This window comes from Solea senegalensis, linkage group LG2 (genome assembly GCF_019176455.1).
Source record: "Solea senegalensis isolate Sse05_10M linkage group LG2, IFAPA_SoseM_1, whole genome shotgun sequence".
Classification (NCBI taxonomy): domain Eukaryota; kingdom Metazoa; phylum Chordata; class Actinopteri; order Pleuronectiformes; family Soleidae; genus Solea; species Solea senegalensis.
The window spans coordinates 22,180,203-22,205,978 of record NC_058022.1 but is presented as its reverse complement, the minus strand read 5'-3'; the positions used below and the strand labels follow the sequence as shown (position 1 = coordinate 22,205,978).

Here is a 25,776-nt window from a genome sequence, read left to right as displayed (position 1 = left end):
ACTCTGGCCAAATTAAATGTTTTGAATGTGGTGATGTTGGTCATAAATGCCTCACATATCTACGCAAACTACAGGGTGCAGGCATTGATGGAGAGGCTGTGGCTGATGGCACGCTCGGCACCTGGGGCTGCTGTTTCAGCTGATGCTGCGATGGGTCTGATGTTGGGCCTGAGGCTGGGGTAAACCCGCATCTGACTCTATAGCCAGGGTCGGGTTTGCGCCTGCATTCAGTGGTTCTGAGGCTGGGGTTAAGAAAGACAGCATGTGCGCTGCTGCAAAGAAAAATGCTGAGCTTGTAAAAAATGTCGATTCTAAGATTCCTAAGAGATCTGCGGCCTTGCTATTAATGGAGAGCAGATTCATCCGATGACAGTTATGTTTCTGAAACAGAATCTGTTATTAGTGATGATTCTAACAGTACTGATCTCTATTCATTAGAGGAAATGAACGGCTTCTTGGATTTAACATTTCTGACTCTGATTTATGATTCATCAGATTTATGAATACAATAATAAGCATTTTTGCTTACAGCATGCGGGAAAATGAGAAAAAATGCAAGCCCCTCAAAAGAGAAAACATCATGTGATGATCATGCATCACATGATGCATGATCATCACATGATGTTTTCCCTCTCACTATTCCTTTTTTTTATTGTTCTTAATCTCTCCTTTGTCCCCTACATGAAGATCCTCAAAATTGCCTCTCTAAATATTAATAGAGGGAGGGATTAACTAAAAGAGCACTTATCTCTGAAATTAGTCATGGGACAAATCTCGGTGCAAGGGTTGCTATTTTGATTGGAATTTCTGCAATTGCAACTGTTTTGACTGCTGTAGAAATAGTTAAAGGTAGGGCACCAATTAGGGAAGGAATACTCCTTCTGGACTGCGCGTGAGACTTTTACTCTCATGTTTGAGCCCACTGCTCCTGTGTCCAGCGTGTGTGTGTTCACTACTGGTGTGTAATAAGGAAGGGTTAAATGTAGAGGACAAAGTTACTATCACTAATTGGTGTGTGCGTACAAATGACAAATTCTAATTGTCATGGTAAAAATACATGACTGTTGTATGTTTGAACACCTATGCTCCGAATCAGGGTACAGGGCCAGTAACTAGAACATGAATTAATGAGGTTTCATCAGGACTCATCATGATTGGTGGCGTTTTCAACTGCACAGTAGATTCAACAATGGACAGGACATTGGACATATACACAAATCCTAACCCATGGAGAGCAATACATATGTATATGTATATATATGTATATGTATATATATATGTATGTGTATATACAGTATATGTATATTTATGTATATTTATGTATATATATATATATATATATACGTAACCACTAGGCCATGCCATTGATTGTAAGTAATACGTTTGAATTTGATTTTGGTTGATAAAGCGTCATAAGTATTACTTTAATAATTCGCTACTTGTGTATTTTCACGGGTTGTTCTTGCATTAACTTTATTTCAGGATGGTGGTCGTGCAGGTGCTGCATTAAGTTCGTTATGTTTGCTCCTTTGGTGGCAACTTTTTCTGGCTCATTTTGTGGATGGGTGATCTTTCTGGGTTTTTTTGGCGGATGTAACGTGTTGCTGACAGTGTCTCGTTCTTGTTCTTCTGCCTTAGTCTTGGATGCAGTCTTTTCGTCAAGCAGCCTCCAATCTCCAATTTTAGAAAGCTTTAAAAATGCTTGGAAGATGGAACTTTGGCCTATGTACAGGTGCTTAACATTAGCACACTGGAAGGAATAAGATAGTTGAACTAGACCAGGTTTTTTGGGCCAGATGTTTCCCTGAAAGGCAGTTGGCGGTCTCTGTACAAGTTGCCCATTGAAAAAATGACAGCGGAGGATTATACACAGAGATTCATAGCTGGAAGGGGGTTGTTTTTTCCTGTAGCCAGCCAGAGACTTTGGAATATTTGTTTGTAGAATGTCCTTGTTTGGTCTCTACGTTCATGCATAGGAGAACAGTTTTGCTTTCCTTTGTTTATTTAATATTCAATATTCAGCTTTTCAGCCAATTGTGGACTGAGGGCTGTGTTCATTTCTAATCCCTTTTCTTCTCTTCTCTTCTCTTCTCTTCTCTTCTCTTCTATTCTCTTCTCTTCTCTTGTGCTTGTTTATAATTTATAAAACCATTTAACACCTTTAAAACCACAACGTGCAGCTGTGGAGTGGTCTGCTGACTCTTACTATAAGAAGCAAAGGTTGCTTGTTTCATATGAGTCACAGCTGATCTCCAGAGAGTCAGCACCTGTAGTCATGCCACTATAATTTATTAATTCACAGACAACAAACCTCTGCTATGTACTAAAAATATATTGTGCAGACTTTCGAAAATCAAAGCAATGTGATTTTGTGTAGTGTGTGTGTTTTCTGAAAAAGTGCATATCACTTTGAGTGATGCCTTTCATTACCAGAATCCCTATTTGTTCTGCGTGAAGTGTGACTGCTTCCTGTTATTGCTATTGTTTTACGACAGTTGAAAGTGTATTTTATTTTATAAAATTAACTAATACAATGAAAAATATCATAAAAATGTGTATTATATTTTATAAGACTAATGACTTTAAGCTATATTTATTGCCAAGCTCTTACTAGAAAGACCGATTTGGTCTGTGCATATGCGTGTGACTACTTCCTGTTGGGTTAGGGTTTTAACACTTTTAACACTTGAAACAACATGACCAAAACAGGATGTTGTGATGAAGCATGCAAGAACTGCGCCCAGCATTCCTGATTAGAGGCTGTCCAAGATCAGTTTGGAACACCAATAAAACGGTTCCGACAAGATGTGAGTACATGGTGGAACAGCACCTATTAAATGCTGGAAAGTCTCTTTGCGCAAAAGCGAAACTTGGCTGCATACAGCAGTGATTATGAACTCCCCGCGACGTTCATATTCCCTTAATTGCGGCACTAAAGCGTATTCTACACAAAGAGGTTGAGACAGACCATAATGAAAAGTGCACTCTCTGTCAACACGTTTTACTAAGATCTACTCGCACGATCCCCTGCACGACTGTACTCACAGCGCGTAGAGATATTATCCAGGCTGCATTGGAGATGGAGAACAGAGGAGACAGAGAAGTGCACGGCACAAGAGCAGTGTGCAGAAAAGAAAAATCCCTAAAAAATACTATAAAACTGTGTTTTATTTTACAAGAACTACAACTGTAAGCTATGTTTTATTGTTACGTGTTATGGCAAAAGGAAGTAGTAAAAAGTCAGTGTCAGTGGCTCTTATTTTGAAAGCTAGGTTGAAAGGAATTAGCAGACTGGCTGAGTGACTCTTGTATACATGGATGTATTATAAAATATGGTCTTTAGGAAGGTTTTACAAATGTGAAACTCCATGAATTAAAAATATAGAATATAAAGATCTATACATGCCTATGTATATGTCTCAAGGTGTCCTGTGGACAGTTTTACAGGCGTCTCTTACTATTGTGGTCAATGGGAAAATTGCTTTTGCGGCACATGAGTATTTTTTGTTGCAGTGCCACCAGTGGCCACCATGACAAAATTGTCTTCAAGGCAGAAGGGGCGGTGCTCTATCCAGTTCTTATAATACAGCCAAGGTTTAGTATGAAGAAAAAAAGTCAGCGTCTTTTAGCTGCACAGTATAGGGGAACACTTAAACCAAAGATAACATAAAAACATGTATTTGTCTGATAAGAATATCTAATAAAACCAAAGATAACATAAAGTGTGTATTGCATTTTCTATATGTACTAAACATGTCTATTTTATACAAATAACTTAAACATAAAAATTAGGAATGGCAATTCCATTAAATTTTCTTAATTAACGATCGATTAGCGATTAATCATTAATATTAAAAAAAAAAAATCAGTTTATATAAAAAATAATAATAATAATAAAATACTTTTTTGATATTGTCAGGGCCAGCAGAGAAGGCCCTGCTGGCCCTGACAGCCCACCACTGAGTAGTCTGAATGATTTAGGGAAGAGGTGATTTATCTTATCCCCACAGCTCAGCGGCATCAGAGAGATAAGACACATTCATGTGCCTGTGTGCATGCCATGCATTGGATTCGTTTGGTTTGTATATGCGGCCCTTCTGTATGCCACAGGATTTAGATGTGTGTGTATCACAGACAGCAGGTTGTTGTCTGGCAGCTTTTGTCAAGACATTTTTTTCAGCACCGCCTGTAGATAAAGATAAAACACTTCGGGAAGTGGTCATCAGGTAAACAAAAGCTCAGCCTTTTAAAGCTGCTGACAATCAACAAGTCGCATGTGTTTGTGTTGCAGTGGTTCCTCTTTTTTTACTCCACTAATGTTATCTGTAGTTTACAGTAGGGCTGGGCGATATATCGGTAGTAAGAGTTATACTGGTATATTTTTTGAAAGAGATATGTAGTTGAGACAATATCACCATACCGGTATATTATATATTAATTTTATGTTGCCTTGCGAACCTACAAGTCACCTAGCCTACAAGCCTAGTTTAGATGCTCAATCACGCCCCTTACATGTACGTACTACGTAGTGTTCTCCCACCCATGCTACGCATCACAACAGACATTTGAACGAAAACGTGGCGGACATGGTGCAGGTGGAGAGTGAGCAGTTGGTGGCTGAGAACAAGACTAATTTCTTAACCATCTTCATTAATACAAAATAAAAGTTGAGCTGGTGACGTAATGCCTGTTTGTTGTCGCTAGTTTTTAACGGCACCAGCTGTTAGCCGTTTAGCGGTTACCCGCAATTTTCGTCTCCAAGTGGACTTAAAACACATCAGCGGCTTGTTGTTTACTGTGTCCGAGGCTCTGGTCTCCGGGTTTCTGGTCTCACGTCTCCGTGTTTCTGTTGTACACACCGGACGTCGGGTTTCAGCTATCAGCTGTTTCAGCTATCAGCTCTCAGCTGAGCAGCCTACCGGTTATAATATCGCATATCGCCATTTGAACAAAAAATATTGCGATATCAGTTTTGGTCCATATCGCCCAACCCTAGTTTACAGGCATCATACAGCAACTTGCTGATTATACTAACCAATTAGCCACCCATCAACATCTTACTCGTCATCTCTGAAACATACAGACTATTAACTGATAATCTAAACCAGTGCTACTCAAACAATCCAGCATTGAGTCCCACATATTCGCTGCATTCTATTTACATAGGAACTCAGAACTGGGAGTGATGTCACCCCTGAGTTAAACATCTGAGTTTAGGGGGTATACCTGTGTGGGGAACACCACATGACCTCAGACATTCTGTGTTCCAACTACAAATGGAACACACCATTATACTGATGACTGTTTGGAACCACCCAATTTCATTTTAGAAAAATCGTGAACTAATACACACTATTCTCATGATAGGGTGGGCGATGGATGGGGCCCAATTACTCTAAGACATTATATCACATTGTGATGTGTGATATTTATTGGTGACAAATGCTTTGTGTATAACAATAGAGTTCTGGTAGCTGACATCACACAAACAAGGCAACAGGGAAGAAATGTTGTTCACCTTATCAACATATATACTAGACAACACATAAATCAGGCAATATGTCAGACTACTCGTCTCTTCCCTGGCTATTTTCATCATACAATTGAAGATGGTGCATAGATGTTGATTTCCCCCAGGATGCCAAAAGAGATGGAGACAGGCCAATGGGAGAGCATTTTGCTGGTTCCCCACAGATGCAGAGCCATGGAGGTGAATTGCTGCTTTGAAACAGGCTCACAGTGAGTAAATCACGTCTGAGTCCACATGTCGGTGGAGGTTCTCATACAGGTCATAGTCTTCTTCAGGAGACAAGTACCAACCTTAGAGGTTTAATATCTGTTTTTTCAACAGCTAGGTGAATTTAGATAGATTCATAGAAAGTAAATCATGTGATTTCTGGTGTTCTATATGTGAAATGTCACATGCAGTTTTACCAAAGTACATTGAACAAAGTAAAACTCTATACAAATAAAATTGAATTGAATTGGGTATTGAGTTTTACTTTGCTTTACTGTGCTTTGTTGAGCTGTTTTGCTTCACAAAGCAGAGCAGTGCAAATAACTAATGCAAGCAAAACAAAAATAACTTCACATCCCTCCTTTCTGAGCATAATAGATCAACATATATTTTTATACATTGCACATATTTGCATATCTGCAACTTCATTATGACTACACTTCCAATTTTAGTTTCATGATGTTATGGATAACTTTCATTGAAATTCTAACTATTAGAATGAAAGTAGTAAAATAATGGTGTTGATATATGTAATGTTGATTGGGGATAGTCCTGAGTCTATGTCATGGTTGTGTAGGCTATCACGTGTCTCAGTTCATGTCTTTATATGAAAACCTTCATATAACAGTCAGAAAAATGTGTTTTGGGTCTGATCCTCTGCTCTCTGTGTTTAGCATGCATTTCGTTCTCTCATCCTCCTTAATTGAGCAGTAACAGTGCAAAGATGCAGTCTCCATTACAAATGGCAAACTGATTACATTTAATGGTCATCACAAATCAGAAAGTAGTGTTTTTTTGTGAAGACACATGCTGGATTTTTGTGGAGAGCCTGAGACGGTGCCTCACAGTAAAACGCCTGGTTGAGATGTTATACACCACTTTGTCTATGGAGAGAGCATGGTTGTTGAACGCAACATTTATTTGTAAAAACAGTATTGTTCTGTCCCATGATCTGCTGATGTGATCCACCAACACATTCTCGCACCCCCAGAAATAACAAATAACAAAATGTTTCCTTCAGTTGGAAGGTCTGTGTCAGAGCTGCATTCTTAGACCTGTCGTTGACCACCAGGTTTCACTCGGTGAACTGACTCACTTCATCCTCTCTGAACAATCCATCACGTGGATAAAGTCATAATTATCAAACAAGAAACAGTGTGCTGCATGTTCTCCTCCCATAGTCCAAAAACCAGAGCAGATTTGAGGATTCGGCAACTATCAGAATCGGTCTAACTTCTAGTGCAATATATATAAAATGGTTGCATGTTTTGGTGTGAGTCACACAGTACCTGTGTTGTGTGTAACTTGTGTTATCATGGTGAAGAGTAGGTTTTTATGTTTTACTGTTTGTTTGCTTTGTGTCATAATGCAGATTTAGACTTAAATTTGAGGCAAATGTTGTTTTCAACAGTTCCCATGTTGGCTTAACACAGCAGCACAATAATATTGTTTTTATTCTAAATAATTGTTGGTCATTCAGTAAATGTGCTCAATTATTAGTGTTTTACATGGCCTGGGTTTTGAGCAGTGTGTTGATGGAAGTACTTTCAGGAAGTGTGTGTATCCCTGTGACTGGTAGGGCCCAGCTCTTCCTGTTTATAGTTCCTGATAGTTCCTGATCACAGGAGACTTTTAGGTTTTGAGTCATGTGGGACTGATGCAAATGTTTATTTCTTTAATTGTTGTTTTTAGTGGTGTTTAAATTATGGTTTGAAGTAGAGAAATGCACACAAACACACTGAACACAACTGGTGGGGAGAATAAGGGAAGTGGGGCTTGTCTAAATATATCCCTTGGACCAATGATTACAGAGGTAACACTGTGTCTCATTGTACTGTTTGTCTGCTACCATATATGTTTGATGGGGCTGTGATGTGTGTGTGTGTGTGCATTAAGTCTTTCAGTGCGCGCACACTGAAAGACTTAATGCCTCTAATGTAACTCTCAGGAAAGTGGATGTGGCTGCTGATAGAGATGAACAGAAACAAAGCCTGCAAGCTCTCTCATCCTCCTCCCCTGACCACAAATGTTTCCCTTCCAACTATAAATACACTCCTGAATCCTGCCACGTCCTGAAACATGAAACTCAGCTAAAAGTGATTATCAAGGTTCAGAATAGCCAAAAGTCTCCAGTTACAGTCGAGGGCTAAAGGCCTGGTCTAATACAGCTTGGCTTTATTTTATAAGTCCAGCTTTTATTTTGTAAAGTCGCTGTTTTATTTGATTAAACAGAAACAAGCTTTCATGTAAAAAGCATGAATCTGGATAACTGGCTTAACATAATCAATAACAGGGAGATCATGGTTTTAGAGGCCAGTCAGGTTGTGGCGAGAGATGGAGGAGGTGAGAAAACTAATAAAGCTACATCAAGTGCAAAATGGAGGAGATGATAAGAGAGGAGGCCCACTGATTCTCTGCCTGTTCCATCTGTCTCCATGCACTGTATCTGATCAACTCAGAGTCATGTGATGGTTGCAAAGTCTCATTTCATTGGTCTTTAAACAGTGCAGTGATTATCCCCTCAAACACAAGATGCAGTTATAGAAGGCTCCTCATGACAAATGACAAGAAAAATCTGATTGGTTAGATGCTAAGTCGTCGCAGCCATTATACTGGAGGGGGACCCACATTTACTCCAGGTTTTCCTTGTTACCTGTTTTGTTTTGTTAGAAAGCTTTATTGTTTTGCTAATTAGACTAATGTTAAATGTTCAACTAAACAATGAAACAAACTGATTTTACTAGCCTTAGCTACACCTAAGCGCCATCTGCTGGTATTTTTCATTATCAGCAATAATAATATAGTCATTTCCAAAATGTTTATTGGGAGTTTAGTATTTAATTTTTTTTTTTTTTAAATGCTTCTGAACCCCATGGTTAGTAGGGCTGTAATCAACCAAAGAAATTCTTGGTCGACTGAAGCCACTTTTCTCAGTGGCAACAGAGGCAGTACTAAGGAATGCCAATACAGACTAATGAGCGAGTTCAATTCAACTTGCTGTTTTTATAGCATGGACATTTTTACATGTCATTTTCAAAGTGAAGCAGTTTGGATTTACACTTGATGTTTTATACGAGTCAAAGTAGACAAATAAACATTTAATGAATTATCAATAATGTTGATGTGTGTAGAATTGCTTCTTGTTTATTATTTTGTTTCATATATTGACCTCATAAGTACTCCTAGAGTAATCATTAAAAACATTAAAAAAACAACAAGTAAATATAACCCGTTTATTCTGATAATTGATAGTCCAGTATTAATTAAATTCTGTTAAAAACATTAAGTAAATGTAGCAGATTTGTTTTGTTAAATAATAGTATGATTTTCAGTTGCATCTACCGAACATGACAATTATATCTACTCATTGTTTTGAGTGGTTTGGACTTAGGGTTACTATTGCATTGACTTTTGATTAAATCTACCCACTTTTATATTTTCATGGTACTCAATGTAGTTATTCAGATCTGCGTCATTGTTTGAGTTATATTTATTTGATTTCACAGCTTTCAAATTTACTCAATATTTTTAAGTGTACAAATGTTACACTAATTAAACTGAGTAGAGCATAGTTTTTGTGTATACATTTGGTATGTTGTGATTTTGAAAGGGCTGGATAAAACTAGGTTGCTAAATGCGTTAGACACATCACCACAAATATATATTTTTTAGACGTAAAAATGACTGATATTGGTAATCAAAGATATTTAAGGTTGTGATATTTGTTAGAGATAGACATTTCTAGCAAAAACGCTATTAGAATATTTATGTATGTGGTATTATAAATATGGTATTATTTGTCGAACATTCAAATGTTCTAACTTCCCAGTGCATGAGATCTAGTGAAAGTAATGCAGGGTTGTGGTGTGATGTGAGGTGTTCTAAGTTGTGTTGAGCTAACAGGTGCAGCTAAAGAGATGCATTCAAAGACCTTGGTAAATGTCAAAAATCCTGCGGGATCTCCAGTGTACTGAGCTTAGAAAAGCAGCTTCAAGAAACCTTGTAAATTTCATCACTTCAGCAAACACGTATGAATTCTACTAAGTAAATACTTGATGTGTCTGAAACCTTGTAGTAACAGATGCACCACAAATTAGGTCGTCATCAGAGTAGAAAGATGTAATTATAAATGCAATAATGGAAAAAACATTTAGTCACAGTAACTGGCTTTTTATAACAAGTGATGAATCAAATATACTCATGCCTAGGGCTGGGGGCAATATGGGAAAACATCTTATCACAATATACTTTTAACATCATTTGTTATTTATATATACCATGATGTACACCAAGTCAATATTTCTGTAAAGCTGGGGGAAATGCCTTATAATGACTTATATTTTCAGGTTATATCCCAATATACAGTCCAATTATATGTCAGCATATAAAGTGGTGCTCAGGTTATTTCTCTGTGCTCATGATGGAAGTGGTTTTTTGAGATTTTTTTGTGCTTCTCAAAAGAGAGTGATGATACCCTGTAAATACACTAAAATAAAATATCTGCTGTTTATGATCTGTATTACATGACCTAAAAACACAGTTATTACCTTTCATTTCGGATAATACTTGGTTTATTTCTTTGTCTTTTTAATGTTAAATGAAGGATATTTACATGGGTTTAAAACAAATTGTGTGAAATTGCCTATCACACAAACAATTTGGCTTCAAATTATAAGTGGTATTAAGTTTCAAAAATAATTTTGTGGATTGCATATATTTTTTTAATTCCATGTATATAATATTTAATTTGTAATATTTAGTTTATTTCACAAATGTCAGTCAGTCATCATCTACCGCTTTATCCTCCACCAGAGGGTCGTGGGGTGTGCTGTGCTAATCTCAGCTACAACCATTCACTCTCACACTCACACCTATGGTCAATTTAGGGTGTCCAATTTACCTAATCCCCACATTGCATGTTTTTGGACTGTGGGAGGAAGCTGGAAAACCCAGAGAAAACCCATGCACACATGGGGAGAACATGCAAACTCCATGCAAAAAGGCCCTTGTTCCAAACGGGGCTCGAACTCGGGTCTTCTCGCTGCAAGGCAAGAGTGCTAACCCCTGTTTCACAAATGTATTCAATATAATTAATATGACAATTATGACTTTAAAAGCAGGGAAAAGTCATCACAGATACCTTATTATGATATGATGATCTAATCTATCTAAAATCTAATACCATATCCTGTCTTATGTCACGATAAATGTATAATATCCATATATTGCCCAGCCCTATTATAAGGAACTGGGTGTCAAATCTTCTGCTGTTGTATGGCTTTGTTCCATATGCAGACAACAAGAAATGTGTAAGAAGACTGAGTTGAAGCAGATACAGGTGGGTGGATGAAAGACAATGAGAACCTTGTGGGCGACCGAGCTGGAGCGCTGTCCTTATGATCAGCTCTTCATCTTCTCCCTTGATGCAAATCATGTGGTCATCAGTGCCAGCCATAAGAAAAATGGCCAGAAACTATTTTGCCCCTTATGAGTTGGACACAGACCTTTTCAGGCTGTTAACAACACATTAAGCAAATTATTTCACAGACATAATTCTCCAACTGTGTCTTCTCCCATAAAGAAGAAATAAACTGCCCGCAGCATGACATTTCTACAGTATGTGCACAGTGATTACATCAGATTTTACATTTGTATCTCTTTTGATATCCAGTGATTTTGAGCAGTATTGGACAAGTCACAGGATTAAAAAAATACATTTCCATTTGGAACAAGGTAACCATAGCTAACAGTCACTGTCTCTCTCCCTTTGTGTGTGTGCTTGTGTGTTTGTGTGTGTGTTTAATGTTTAGTCGACTTGTCGTGGCCTGCTCCCCATTCTGGTTACTACAACTGAAGACAACAACAACTTGGCATAATGTGACACTCATGACTGAAACTATTCTCTCTAGCTAGTCTCTCCTATTTCTCTACTCTGTTAAACAAACTCATTTAAAAAAAAAACAGAACTATTAGATGAAAAGTTTTTATACTTTGCTGATTTAGAACGTAACATTTTAAAAAAGCAGTGAAGCTGAATGGAAACAGATATAGTCAGAAATGACTTGCTGCCATGAATCCATGTTCTTCCATATAACAACACTTAAGGGTGATAACTGTATTATTACTTTTAGAAAATAAAGAGAGAGAGAAAGAAGTCAGAATGTATTTGATTTGATTTGAGTTTGATTACTACTTTATGAAATAGATTCCCACATGCCTCTTTGTCTTGGGTTTAACTGACTGTGAGTGTCTCCCCTGCACGTTCAGTCCTGCCTGAAATATTTCACATATTTCACATATCTGTTTACTTGCCAATAAACATCTTGTTAACAGATGATCAACTGAGAATTTAGACTTGTGATCCTGTCTTGTCATGATTTTGTTAAGTTTTAAATAACAGACTAACCAGAAGTACATAGTCAACTAATAACATGCTGACAGTCTACAGCAGACCTGGGCATGACATGCGAGTTTTAATTTGAAATAAATGTTAATAAACATTAATTACAGGGTTCCTATGCTCCTAACATTTACGCTCTCTCTCCTACACACATATAAACACACAGATCTCCACACACACTGCGTGCAGCCTTTATCAAAGACAACACTAAGAACGATGTCCATGATATTTTATCTCCCTCCCTGTTTATTATCTTAGAATCTAACCAGCGAAGCACTGTCACTCTTGCATGTAAACTCATCCAGTGTGACTGCAGCTCACTACACTACACCACAGTATAGAGTTAGTTAGTTATAAATTAATGAAATCTGCATTTTCCTTTGTTTATTGTGGGCTAGTGTGCTGCCCAATTTATACCAACATTGGGTAGTAATTACATGATGGCTAATAACACTGCAGCACATTTGTCTAGGGTTAGGGTTAGAAACATTAAAGCACAACTTAAAGTCAACTAGCAGTTAGTTAATTGTCAACTGATAATCTGTTGACATGACACTGAAGACCTGTTGATGACTAGTAGAGATTTAACAGTGGAATATCAATATAAAGTGTTTCCTCAGTAAAACCTCATTGTTTCTGAATAAAATGGAGCATCGGGGAAATCTCAGTCTGCAGGTGTCTAATCAGTGAGCGAGTGTGTGCACATTTGTGTATACTACATTCCAGTCTTAGTCACATGCAAGACTGCGTATCTGTGTTACCAAAAGCTTTCATTCATTGAGCATAAATTACTCACTAATTCATGGTAAACCCTCTTTGGTTCTCACATTGTGAACTTACATTGTGGATATATTGGATTATTACCCATTTATGTAGGTTCAGCAAAGTACTTGGTGACCACAAGCACAGATGTTAAAGAGAATGAGAATGACGATATGTTCAACTTGAACTTGAATCAAACACACACGTATGCACCAGCAGCACATTCTCACACTCTGTATGGTTTCCCTGCAGTGTGTCGGTGAGGAGAACTGGGTGGACAGCAGGACCATTTACATCGGACACAAGGAGCCTCCTCCTGGTACTGAAGCCTTCATACAACAAAGATTCCCAGACAACAGAATTGTTTCTTCCAAGGTGAGTGAACGTACCTTCAAGCCACGGAAATGTTAGGAGTAAAAAAAAAAAAGTCAAAATTGATACTGATGATACTCTTTCTCATTTCCAGTACACATTTTGGAACTTCATCCCTAAGAACATGTTCGAACAGTTCAGGAGAGTTGCCAACTTCTACTTTCTCATCATATTTCTGGTCCAGGTAAATGCTTTTTTAAATGAAATTTTATTTTGAAAATGTGAAAATTTGTGGGACATGCCTCTAATGTGTAATAAAAGCAAGGGCTGCGACAGTTAATCGATTATGAATTGTTTCCTAAATATAATATACATTATTTAGAGTGATTTCTGATATGTCAGCTTCCCAGATGTTAACAAATAAATTGATAAAATTGAATACAGTGGTTTGTGGACAAATGTAAACATTTGAGAACATTGTTATTTTGAGGTTTTTGTAAATTTTCTTTGGACCTAACTATGAATGTCTGTTACTGTGTCTGTACTACTCCATATATCTTCTGCTCTCATTCATTTTCTTATTCATTTTGTGTGTGTGTGTGTGTGTGTCACTTAAGTTGATCATCGACACACCCACCAGTCCAATCACTAGTGGACTGCCGCTCATCTTTGTCATCACAGTCACTGCCATTAAACAGGTGAGACCTAAAGGGCAGTGTTGATCATACCCCCAACCCCACAAATACAAACACACACACCACACACACCTCTCTCTGTTTCTCTCTGTGTTGTGTGTCAGGGTTATGAGGACTGGTTGAGACACAAAGCAGACAATGCTGTCAACCAGTGTCCTGTGCAGGTGGTGGAGCATGGGAAAGTGATATGCAAACAAAGTCACAAGCTCAGGGTAAGTGTGTGTGTTCTTGTATTTGTTAGCTCTTTTGGACCTTTTTTCTGCCATAAACACAGACCTGTAAAAACCAGCAGTCCTCATGGAGACCAAAACCTGGTCCTAATGATGCAGAAATGTATTTTTGAGAAACTGGATAAGGTTAGGCATTAATTGGTTATGGTTTAGGTTAGGACTAACACTTTGGTTAGGCTGTCCAAATGAAGTCAATATGAGTCCTGAAAATGATACCTGCACCATCATGTGGGTGTGTGTGCGCCACATGTGTTACTCATGTTGTGGGAAACTAAATCTGTTTATACAGTCAAATTATGGGGACTTGTCTTCCTTATGGAGTCAAAAACCAAGTCCTCATAATTATTACATTTGAACCTCTTTTGGACGACACAAGTTTTACCTCAAACTGTTTCTGGTATAAATGCAGCAGAGTATGCATTCCACTAATTCAATTCAATTCAATTTATATAGCGCCAAATCATAACAAACATTATCTCAAGGCACTGTACATAGACAACATCATCAACAACTTTTTCCTTATCACCCTGCCCCAGTGACCAGGTTGAAATAAGCCAGTGAAATATGATAAAACCAAAGAAAATAAATCATTGTATTTCCGTGCATTTTAGCAATAACACTATAGGATGCTTGTTTTTCTCAGGTTGGAGATGTTGTCCTGGTGAAAGAGGATGAATCTTTTCCATGTGACCTCATACTTCTGTCCTCATCACGAGATGACGGCACCTGCTACGTCACAACAGCCAGTCTGGATGGAGAGAGCAGCCACAAGGTATGTATGTGTGTATCATCACTTCATCTGTCACTTATCTAAGTGTTCCAGTGTGTGTGTGCAAGTTGATAGTGATTTACGGCTTTAATTTCTTCAGGCATTCATATATTTCATCATTTCACTCTTCGCTGGTTTTTGTCTTTCTGTCCCTTTTACTAACATTCTTGCTGCCTTTTCCCTTTTCAGTCTCCCGCTATTAAGAGTTCCTGCTTAGCAACGTGAAGCAAGGGAGAGCCTTGAAACTTGTCTAGCAGTTTTGAGAACAAACCCACACATACTGGTCCATGGTGTCCCCCGCAAAAGGTGGGGGACACCATATTAGTTTAAAATTATAAAACAATATTCCATCATCCTAATGCAAGATGTTCATGACGATATAATAATTTTGAACTGTGGGAGGGAAACTGGAGAACCCAGAGAAAACACACAGGATCATGCAAATTTCACAGAGAGGCCTTCGGTTGTTCTATCGCTCATATTTTAATTGTAATGGTCTCTTTTTCTGTCTCCTACTAGACATACTATGCAGTTCAGGACACCAAAGCGTACACCACAGAAAAAGAGGTCGACTCGATCCATGGCACTATTGAATGTGAACAACCACAGCCGGACCTGTACAAGTCAGTACAACCTTGAACACTTGCAGAGCTAAAAAAAACTCCCAAACACTATCTCTCTCACCTCACACTATCTGAAAACATGATTTCTCTCCCGTTGACCTCCATCCTTCACAGATTTGTAGGACGTATCAACATCTACATGGACAATGAGCCAGTGGCCAGGTAAACTTTATAAATTAGTACACATGTAACAAACTTGTTGAAGCACAATATTAAATGGGAACTTTAAAACTATAACAGAGGGGGGTTATAAGGGGACTTAGTTCCTCATTTATTTCTCTTTTTGGTTTTATAAAATGTAGAGTACAATATATTATTGGTTAAGATACATGTGACTTCAGTCCTGTATTGGCCCTTTTCCACTATGGTCCCGGCTCGACTCACCTCCGCACGGCACAGCACAACACGGCACAGTTCAGGTTTCATCTCCACTACAAAAAAAGTACCTACTCAACGTGGGCGGAGTCATCACTGCACGGCTGCGTGAAACTGCGATGACTTTGCTTTACACGCTACACACAAACCAGTGACTAATGACTTGTAAAGAAGTTGTTTTCAGTGAAACTGAATCATTAGAATCAGTTCATTAAAAATAATTGTTCAGTACTTCCTTCATGACCGAGCACAGTCACTGGACTGAAATACGAGCGGCAGGGTTACGTCTAAATACATCAGACTCCTCTGTTAATTATTGAGATTTTAGACATTTCCTTGATAATTGTTGGAGACTAACCCACATTTTTAGGATTGTTAAGTAGTTTTAATGGATCTATAGTTTGACATTGTTCAGCTTGATTTTTGTGTCGGATGTCTCTTCCTGTGACGGCAATCTGGCCAATCAGTGGCCGGCAGTCTGGTGATGTCACGCATAGTACCTACTCATTACACTTGGAACCTCACCAGAGCAGGTACTAAAAAAAATACTTGGTAGCAGGTACTATGCTCGTGGAAATGCAACTTAACCGTGCTGTGCCGTGGCAAGGCAAGTAGAGCCAGTGGAAACACGTCATATGTGTTGTTCTACTGAAATACAGCATATCAGGTACAGATGGAAATAGCTGATTTCAAAGGAAAATCATTAATACATTTCAAATATTTGCCGCTCTTCCACATGGTCTTTTGTGAGGACTCCCACTGATGTTTATATTAACAGTAGTCGATTGTTGATATTTAGCCCTTGTGAGGCTATTCCATGGGTTTTTAATTTAACCCCCCTCTGTAGTTGAATCAATTTGAATCAATTTGAATCAGTCAATCATCAATGAAACTTCAAATCTGAATTTGAAGTTTAAATGAGATAATGTGTGTGCGTGTGTGAGCAGGCCACTGGGATCAGAGAACCTGCTGCTGCGAGGAGCCACACTCAAGAACACAGAATACATCTATGGTAATATCACCTGCATTACACAATATAAGGGTTACCTAATTATTTACTTACTTTCTCACTGCTTTTAGCTCACTCATAGATTAATATCATGGTCATATGTATGTATCTATGTTGTATCTCCATGACAACTGTGCAAATGCCACATGTGGACAAATATTGCAAGATGTGCATAAAATCTGAAAAGGTTGAAGTGAATTGACCTTGAATAAAAAAACTACTTTTACATTCAGTATTGCAATTGTCCTGTCTGCAGCTGCTGTCATCTACACTGGCATGGAAACCAAGATGGCTCTCAACTACCAGTCCAAGTCCCAGAAACGCTCTGCGGTGGAAAAGTGAGCTTCCTCTCTTTCCTTCATCTTTTCTCCAAAGCAACGCAGACTTAGTTTTTACTTTTCAATCCATCACCTCTTCACTGACTGAATTGCTTTGTTTCTGTTTGGACTATAAGTGCATCATGTGGGTTACATTTACACTTGTGTTTTTTCACACTAGAGCAGATCCAGGTGAATCCGCTTAGGTTTTTATTTTATTTATTTTTTAAATCATATTGGCATTTTAACCCCACAGAAACTGCATTTTGGGAGCCTTAAAACACAATTTTTTGGAAATGGCTCCCAGAATGACACATCTCAAATCACCTTCTTTGTTGTTTGAAGGAGACAACCAATCATCTACTTTGGGAAAACAATGATGTCATAGTCCCACCTCTCTTTTGCACTTGTTACTTATTTTTGTCATCTTCCATTTCTTTGGAAGGAGATTGTTTACTTTGTGGCGGCATGCTCAGTCCTAGCTGCTCTGATCAACTCTCCATCTGACCTCATGACTTTGTTGTTCAATTTCGGTTGTCTAATGACAATAAAGAGCTTTCTTTATGATAACTTTTATTTTATTTCCTTAGTTTCATACAGGCCTGGCATTATGTAGTATAGTGTACAGAGTCGTTGTGTGGAGGTTTGGTGTGGATGAAGACATTTACTAAAACAATGCCGTGTTTACGGGGAACATTTTTTTATGTTTCGTTATGTTTCTTTGTAGATAGGGCCTTAGATACAGTGGGTCTCTGACTAACTCCCTGGAATTGAAATGTCCCTTGGTTTGCCAAAATGTGTTGTCTTTCATTTGAGAATTTATGTTAGATTGCAGTATTTTTGAGTCTTAAACACTTTCTGTGTTATACATTCTGCCACTTGAAATGTTTACACGATTGAACTGCTTATCGTCTCCCCCTGCAGGTCGATGAATGCATATCTGGTGGTCTACCTGTGCATTCTTATTAGCAAGGCCCTCATCAACACCTTGCTTAAGTATGTGTGGCAGGCCGATCCTAACAGAGATGAGCCATGGTACAACCAGAGGACAGAAGCAGAGAGACAAAGACATATTGTGAGTGTCTTCATCCTAGTCACAACTAAAACATGTCTCTTTCCTCAATGGTTTGCTGTCTTACACTTTATCTCATCATCAGGTGATCAGGGCATTCACAGACTTCTTGGCCTTCATGGTCCTCTTCAACTACATCATTCCCGTCTCCATGTACGTCACTGTAGAGATGCAGAAGTTCCTGGGCTCCTACTTCATCATGTGGGACGATGAGATGATGGATGAGGAGCTGGGGGAGCGAGCCATGGTCAATACATCCGACCTGAACGAGGAGCTGGGTCAGGTAGCAGTCCACCTCGCACAGAATCACTTGGCTTTTTATGATCATTTTATTCACTAATTTAGTGGCTACAAACAAATACATTTAATTCAGTTTACATCTATTTAGTTCAAATTGGTAGCATTATCTCACATGGATGTAATTCTGCTCTCTTCACAGGTGGAGTATGTGTTCACAGACAAGACGGGGACACTGACAGAGAACAACATGGAGTTCATTGAGTGCTGTGTGGACGGACATGTTTATGTGCCTAATGTCATCTGTAATGGACAGGTAACAACCTGACGGGCAATGGTTGTGGTCGTCAATAAAGGAGATGATCCAAGGAATGCAGTTCTGCATTACAAAAAATAAAAAGAATACATGAATGAATAAAACACAAATAATACTAAATTGTCTTTCAGCCAGTTACACAGCTTTAATCAGGGACCGCTCCATTAATTGTGCACCACATGTGGCTGTCTCCAATCAACAACAATGGCAAATAACGCAGGAAATAATGTGCAGGATATATCACTCTCAAATTACAAATGGACATATGCTGTTAACTGTAAGCATCACAAATAATGCGGCTATAACACAAAAACGTCACTCCATGTAGAACTACAGTATGTAGGTAGAAGAAATATACAAATGAGGGTCAATTAATGAAACACACGCATCCCTCAATCTGTCCATATATGAAATAATTATTAACAAAAAGGTCTGCTGCCACTGATGTGCGTTATTCATGTGCTGCTAGTATTGGAGGTGTGGCGTGAGAGCATGTGAAGGCAGTCAAGTGTGTGTCACGCTCATTGCGTGCAAGTTGGCAGCCCTTTACTGTTCTAGATCACTCTTTCCAAACTTTTTAGAGATGGCCAACTGTCAAGACCAAAACCACAAAAAAATCATTTTCAAGAGGTGTTTGATACATTTATTACATTTTATACATGTTATTTAACACATACACATACATTTTTATTAAAATGTTGTGCTTGTATTTGTCATTCCATATATGTTTATATTTTCAAACCTACTTTATTTCCCTGTCGTAATTGTCCTTAATATAATATATCACATACGTTATGTATTTATGTTGCTAGGTGATGCCTGGTGCTGCAGGTATGGACATGATTGACACATCGCCAGGCCCTGAAGCCAAAGTGAGTGTGTGTGATATGTACATATATATACTATATATACATATATATATGTACAGTACATGTGTAGGAAATTAATTCAGGAGTATATGGAAGCAACATCAGTATGGATATATATACATATCTATATATATATATACATATACATATATATATACAGATAGATATATGTAGATATATATATATATGTATACTGTAAGTATGCGTGTACTTGAGTGTAATACCTTGTTGGTCATCCACTGCAGGAGCGAGAGGAACTGTTTTTCCGGGCACTGTGTCTGTGTCACACTGTTCAGGTAAAGGAGGAGGAGACGGTGGACGGGATCAAACATGGCATCCACCAGGGCAAGTCCTCGTCCCTCTACATCTCCTCGTCTCCTGACGAGGTGGCGCTGGTGGAGGGAATGAAGAGGTGGAGTTCACAAAGCAAATCTTAAATAGACAGACTGTGTATTCTCTCACATACATGCTGTCAGTTTACTAACAGGCCTTACTTTGTCTTAGGCTCGGCTTCACATACCTAAGACTCAAGGACAGTCACATGGAGATCTTAAACAGGGAGGATGAGATTGAGAAGTGAGTCTGTTCCCTTTAAATAACATGTTCATCTATTCAGCCCCTTAGAAACATTTATTTCAGAAGTAATTTACCATCAAAATATTAGATTTCTGTACTGCCAATTTAGGGCTGGGCAATATATCAATTTAACATCTATATCGTGACATGACACAGCATATGGTCTTATATTCTGGATATTGCCATATCACAGTAAGATATCTGTGATGACTGTTTTGGCATTGATAATCATCATATTTATCATATTGAATATATTTGTGAAATACGCTAAATATTACATATAAATAGCCTTCATTTAATATTAAAAAGCCAAAGAAATATACCAGGTATTATTTGAAATGAAAGATAGCAACTGTAACATGTAATACAGATCATAAACAGTAAATATTGTGTATTTACAGAATATTGTCACTCTACATTGAGAAACAAAAACTTCTCAAAAGAAAACTTTTCATGAGTCCAAGAAAAGTTTCATTTGTTGTAGCTTTATATTCCAATATATCGGGACTTAAACTATTTCTTACTCAGGAGTTTCTTATTATTTTCAGCATGTTTCTACATTTAAAAGGACTGAACAGTGATGATGTTAATAAAGCAAGATTGTTGTTATAAGGTTTGAGCTGCTGGAGGTTTTGACGTTCGACTCTGTCAGACGGAGGATGAGTGTCATTGTCAGATCTGGCTCTGGTAACACACAACAATACACATGTTAACGACCATAAGCATATATGCAAATGTTTGTCTCACTCATTTAACACATGTTATTGTATGTGTGTGTGTGCAGGTGAGTTCTATCTGTTTTGCAAAGGTGCAGACTCCTCCATCTTCCCCAGGTGCGTCGCAGGAAAGGTGGATCAGGTTCGATCTCGTGTGGAGCACAACGCAGTGGTGAGCGTGAAGTCTTGACACAAACATCCTAATTCATTCATTCATTCTAAATAAAGTAATGGATTTTTAAAGTAAAAAAAAACTACAGATGAATGGTAGTTTTGTGGATGTGTGGTGGGCATTTAACTTGCTAGGCTCAGATAGAACACACTCCCATTTGGAGCCTAAACTTTGATCAGATAGAAAATTCATCCTCTGTGTGTCATGCAGGTGTTCCTCAGTCTGTGTTTTTGTGAATCTGCTCCTCTAGGAGGGTCTGAGAACTCTTTGTGTGGCCTATAAGCCTCTGATCCCTGAACAGTATCAAGAGCTCTGCCATTTGCTCAATGGCGCCAAATTGGCACTGCAGGACCGCGACAAACGCCTGGCTGAGGCGTATGACCTCATAGAGAAAGACCTGATACTTTTGGGAGCCACCGCAGTGGAGGACAGGTGGGCAATATCTTTTATAGTCTTCTACACTGTGATGCCGCATTCCATTAGTGGTCAGAACTCTTTCATTGTTTAAATTTCCAAGGTAATAAACTCACATTTCCTAACTTACCTCACACCACGTACCCTGAGTTAGGATTTCAAGATGGCTGCCACTGTACAAACACTGTCTTTTGCCATTAATTGAACTTCTGTTGTATGAGTTTCACAGTAAATCAGTCATACACATAGTGCTGTTTCATTTTTAACTGTACACATGTTGCTACATTGTTTGTTTGCACAAAATACCATGTTGTTATCTCAAGGTTATAATAGTTTTGAATTTTTCATTAGTTTGAGTTTTTAAAATTAGTTAGTTTTAATTCTTTTTTTGCTAGTTTTTATCTTTTGTAAATGCTTAGTTTAAGTGTGAGTTTGAGTGTTTTGTAATATGTATTTGCCAGGTACAGAAGAATTAAAAAAGTTTATTAGGACAGATGAATAACCATCCCTGAATCAAATATAACGGTCTAAAAGAAAGCAACCTGAAGTGAAAAATGTGCATCATAGTGCTGAGGTTGGATGCAGTTAGTGTGCCAGGTTAAAAAAAATATAGCCAACAGAATAAAGACACACATAATACTACTACTACTACTACTACCACTACTACTACTAATATTATATGAGACCCTATATATAATGATGATAATAATAATAATAATGATGATGGTAATATAATAATAATGATAATAACAACAATAATAACAATGATAATAATAATAACAATAATAATAATAATAATAATGATAATTATAATAATAAATCAATAAACCTCATAAGACACATCCTATTGCTTGTGAGCCAGGAATCTCAGGGACCAATCAAAATAAAATAAAAAACCCAAAGGAATTATGTATGAAATGACTTGACAAAGACTAAAGACTAACATTTTCGCTACAATTTTAGTTAGTTTTATAAACATACAATTCAGTTTTCAGTTAAATTTTTATTTTTATTTCTAACAAAAATTAAATTTTAGTTTTCATTATTTTGTTAGTTTTCATTAACTATGATAATCTCGTTATCATTGTATTGCTAACAATATCTAGCCCGAGATAGGGATGAGTTGATACGATATTCAGTATCTCTAACGGTCCGATACTGGTCAAAATCACGTGATCAGATATTGGACAGATAAAAATGTAAAATCAGAAATAGTATTGTCCCATCCCTTGCCTGAGATACGTTTGCATCCATGGTTTTAATGCAGTGCAGTGAACACAGGGGTTACGCCACTCCCAGTTCTGAGTCCAGATGTAAGTGGAACTCAGCATAACTCTGTGCTCCACAAGTGTGGCCTCTGAGTGAATCAAACTGAGGAAGAGTACATGGCAGTTCAACCAACCAGCCATGGAGAAATGTGTTTTCTCTTTTTCTTTCACAACAGGCTCCAGGAAAAAGCAGCGGACACCATTGAGTCTCTCCACAAAGCTGGTATGAAGGTTTGGGTGTTGACCGGAGACAAGATGGAAACAGCGTCAGCAACCTGCTATGCCAGCAAGCTCTTCCACCGCAACACCCAGATCCTGGAGCTGACCACCAAACGTACCGAGGAGCAGAGCCTTCATGATGTCCTCTTTGACCTGAGCAGGACCATCCTCAGGCAGCATGGAGGCATGACCAGGGACTCTTTCTCTGGGTGTGTTATAGTATTCCATCCACAAATACACACATGCTTGTGTGTGGTGTAGGATTACACAATTATAGTGTGTCTCTCATATATCAGTATATAGAGGGAGTTGAGTAGTGGAGTTCTCAGGTTGTGTTAACTAAACAGTGCCCATATTTTATTTATTTGTTACTACAGGGTGCCTTGATCATGTTATTAAAATCTTGTTTCATGTTAAACAGTCAAAGTAGAGCTTTTAATTCACTTAACTCCTCCTGTCTGTTTTCAGCCAAAATATATAGGGATTTGATTTTTAGTCCATATTATCCAGCCATACTTGCTGCTTTGAAAGCAGTACTTAAAACTGAAAGGAAAAAAACATAGAAATAGCAAATGTCCTGATTTATTTATTCTTTTGTTTATTGTGTTTCTCGGAGTATTGACCGTGTCTTGTTTTTGTCTAGTTTATCAGGTGACTGCACTGACTATGGCTTGATCATTGACGGAGCCACGCTCTCTGCTGTGTTGCGGCCCAGCCAGGAGGACTCAAACTCAGGGAACTACAAAGAGATCTTCTTAGAAATCTGCCGCAACTGCAGTGCTGTTCTCTGCTGTCGAATGGCCCCACTCCAGAAAGCACAGGTGTGGAGACACATGTGTTGTTTCTGTGGTTACTGTAGTCTCAAATAATGTTAATCCTGCATGTTTCCTGCATGTCATATGTCATATATTTTTTCCTAGATTGTGAAGCTGATCAAAGCCTCCAAGGAGAACCCCATCACACTGGCGATTGGGGATGGAGCTAATGATGTCAGCATGATCCTGGAGGCGCATGTTGGTATTGGTAAGTCAGTTTTGCATTTGATTAAAAAAAGCTAGTTCACAATAACATGTGAGACAGGAAAACACATTAGAACACTATTTCAACTAAGTAATACACTGGTCTTAATCTGAAATATGAGGAAATGACAATGCTGTGTCTGCCTCTCTAGGTATTATGGGTAAAGAGGGTCGTCAAGCCACGCGCAACAGTGACTATGCCATCCCAAAGTTCAAACACCTCAAGAAGTTGCTGCTTGTTCATGGACACTATTACTACATACGCATCTCTGAGCTTGTGCAATACTTCTTCTACAAGGTAGAAACAGTGTTTGCTTTAAAAATAAAAAGATCTTTCACTTTAGTTGTAACCTCTAACCTGCTTTCTGTTTTTTTCTCTTTTTCCAGAATGTCTGTTTCATCTTCCCTCAGTTCCTCTACCAGTTCTTCTGCGGCTTCTCACAACAGGTACAAGCACACACACACAGATGCACACGCACGCACACACATAGGAAACTGCATTAACTTGTATTCATTTGGTCTAAACCAGTTAATGCCTAAGGCCTGTTTCACACTGAATGTGTTGCGTTGCACTGCATTTTTATTTCTGTGTCTATGTCAACAAATGAGAGGGTTCAGAGAAAAGATATGTTGATAATGATATTGACATTCTACCGGCATCATTAAATAAAACTGACATCTCTCAGTGTAGTTATAGTCCAGGCTGAATCTGAATACATGGAAAACATAAATATTGTATTTTTTAAACTATTTTATCAGCTTTGCAGAGTCTCTCTCCCTCCATCTGACTAACCAAACAACATGTGGCGTTTTCTGTCAGAGATGAAGTCATAATCATAATGGTGGTGTGGATGCGAACGTGATGCAGTGCGAGTGAAACACACCTGGTGTGAACACACATGTATGAGCAGTAGCGGACCGTGGGGTTTCAGTCAGGGCCTTCAGTGAAAAACACACCACTGCGCATCTATAGGCTACTGCATCATTACCACCACATCTTCCGTTAAGTCACAGCAAACGCAATTTCACAAGCCACTATATGACACAGAAACAAGCTTCCACATAAGCATAGGTGTCAGCTACGCGGCGGAACACGTCCCCGGCACTATTTATGATCAACAGTTTTGTCCTCACCACTTCTAAAAAAATTTATAAATTTATCATTAACACTCCAACTATCGTAAATGATGTACCTCTTCAGTGTAGGTCTTCCTCTTGAAATAATTTCCTTCTTTTCTCCAAACGATCACCCTGAAAAGTGCACACGAAGGAGATCAGAAACATGATGGATCGGTGGTGTTAATGCAGTGATCATAGTTTACTTTAAAACCCGCCAAAGGTTCAAACGTCGTTGATGACAACAGCAGGGGCTAGCACCAGACACATCGCTGGGCCTGGACGTTCTGTCACTATGATATCACATTTTGATTGGCTGACGACACACGTCAGTCAAAGTTATAACCAAATAGGAAATGGCAGCTTCAACGAAAGGCCAGCAATACTACTAGAGCAGGTCCACGGAGCTATGATGCGTTTAATGACATCCAGTAAAATCCAGCTCAGCTTCACAAAAAATAACCATATTCTTTCTGGAAATATAATCATAACATACTGAAAAAGTAATTGAATTCAGACATGTTCAGACACAAATTAATTTGATTATAAAAAA

General features: G+C 38.3%; 1 protein-coding gene across 8 annotated transcripts in view; it reads left to right on the top strand.

Annotated features, from left to right (window-relative positions):
* Positions 1 to 25,776, top strand: part of atp11a (ATPase phospholipid transporting 11A) — a 72,518-nt gene that overhangs the window by 17,023 nt on the left and 29,719 nt on the right. For all 8 annotated transcript variants that reach the window (XR_006358473.1, XM_044015887.1, XM_044015872.1 and 5 more), the window contains exons 2-24: positions 13,152 to 13,274; positions 13,366 to 13,455; positions 13,829 to 13,909; positions 14,011 to 14,118; positions 14,780 to 14,908; positions 15,425 to 15,528; positions 15,643 to 15,690; positions 16,851 to 16,915; positions 17,169 to 17,250; positions 18,154 to 18,304; positions 18,387 to 18,584; positions 18,741 to 18,854; positions 19,667 to 19,726; positions 19,969 to 20,135; positions 20,228 to 20,299; positions 20,913 to 20,986; positions 21,084 to 21,187; positions 21,438 to 21,619; positions 23,046 to 23,297; positions 23,732 to 23,909; positions 24,009 to 24,111; positions 24,260 to 24,405; positions 24,495 to 24,554. Coding sequence is in view for 7 of the 8 variants with exons in the window: in XM_044015887.1 (XP_043871822.1) it covers positions 13,152 to 13,274; positions 13,366 to 13,455; positions 13,829 to 13,909; positions 14,011 to 14,118; positions 14,780 to 14,908; positions 15,425 to 15,528; positions 15,643 to 15,690; positions 16,851 to 16,915; positions 17,169 to 17,250; positions 18,154 to 18,304; positions 18,387 to 18,584; positions 18,741 to 18,854; positions 19,667 to 19,726; positions 19,969 to 20,135; positions 20,228 to 20,299; positions 20,913 to 20,986; positions 21,084 to 21,187; positions 21,438 to 21,619; positions 23,046 to 23,297; positions 23,732 to 23,909; positions 24,009 to 24,111; positions 24,260 to 24,405; positions 24,495 to 24,554 (2,691 nt within the window). In the remaining variant the exon portion in view is untranslated. The remainder of the gene's footprint in view (positions 1 to 13,151; positions 13,275 to 13,365; positions 13,456 to 13,828; positions 13,910 to 14,010; positions 14,119 to 14,779; positions 14,909 to 15,424; positions 15,529 to 15,642; positions 15,691 to 16,850; positions 16,916 to 17,168; positions 17,251 to 18,153; positions 18,305 to 18,386; positions 18,585 to 18,740; positions 18,855 to 19,666; positions 19,727 to 19,968; positions 20,136 to 20,227; positions 20,300 to 20,912; positions 20,987 to 21,083; positions 21,188 to 21,437; positions 21,620 to 23,045; positions 23,298 to 23,731; positions 23,910 to 24,008; positions 24,112 to 24,259; positions 24,406 to 24,494; positions 24,555 to 25,776) is intronic.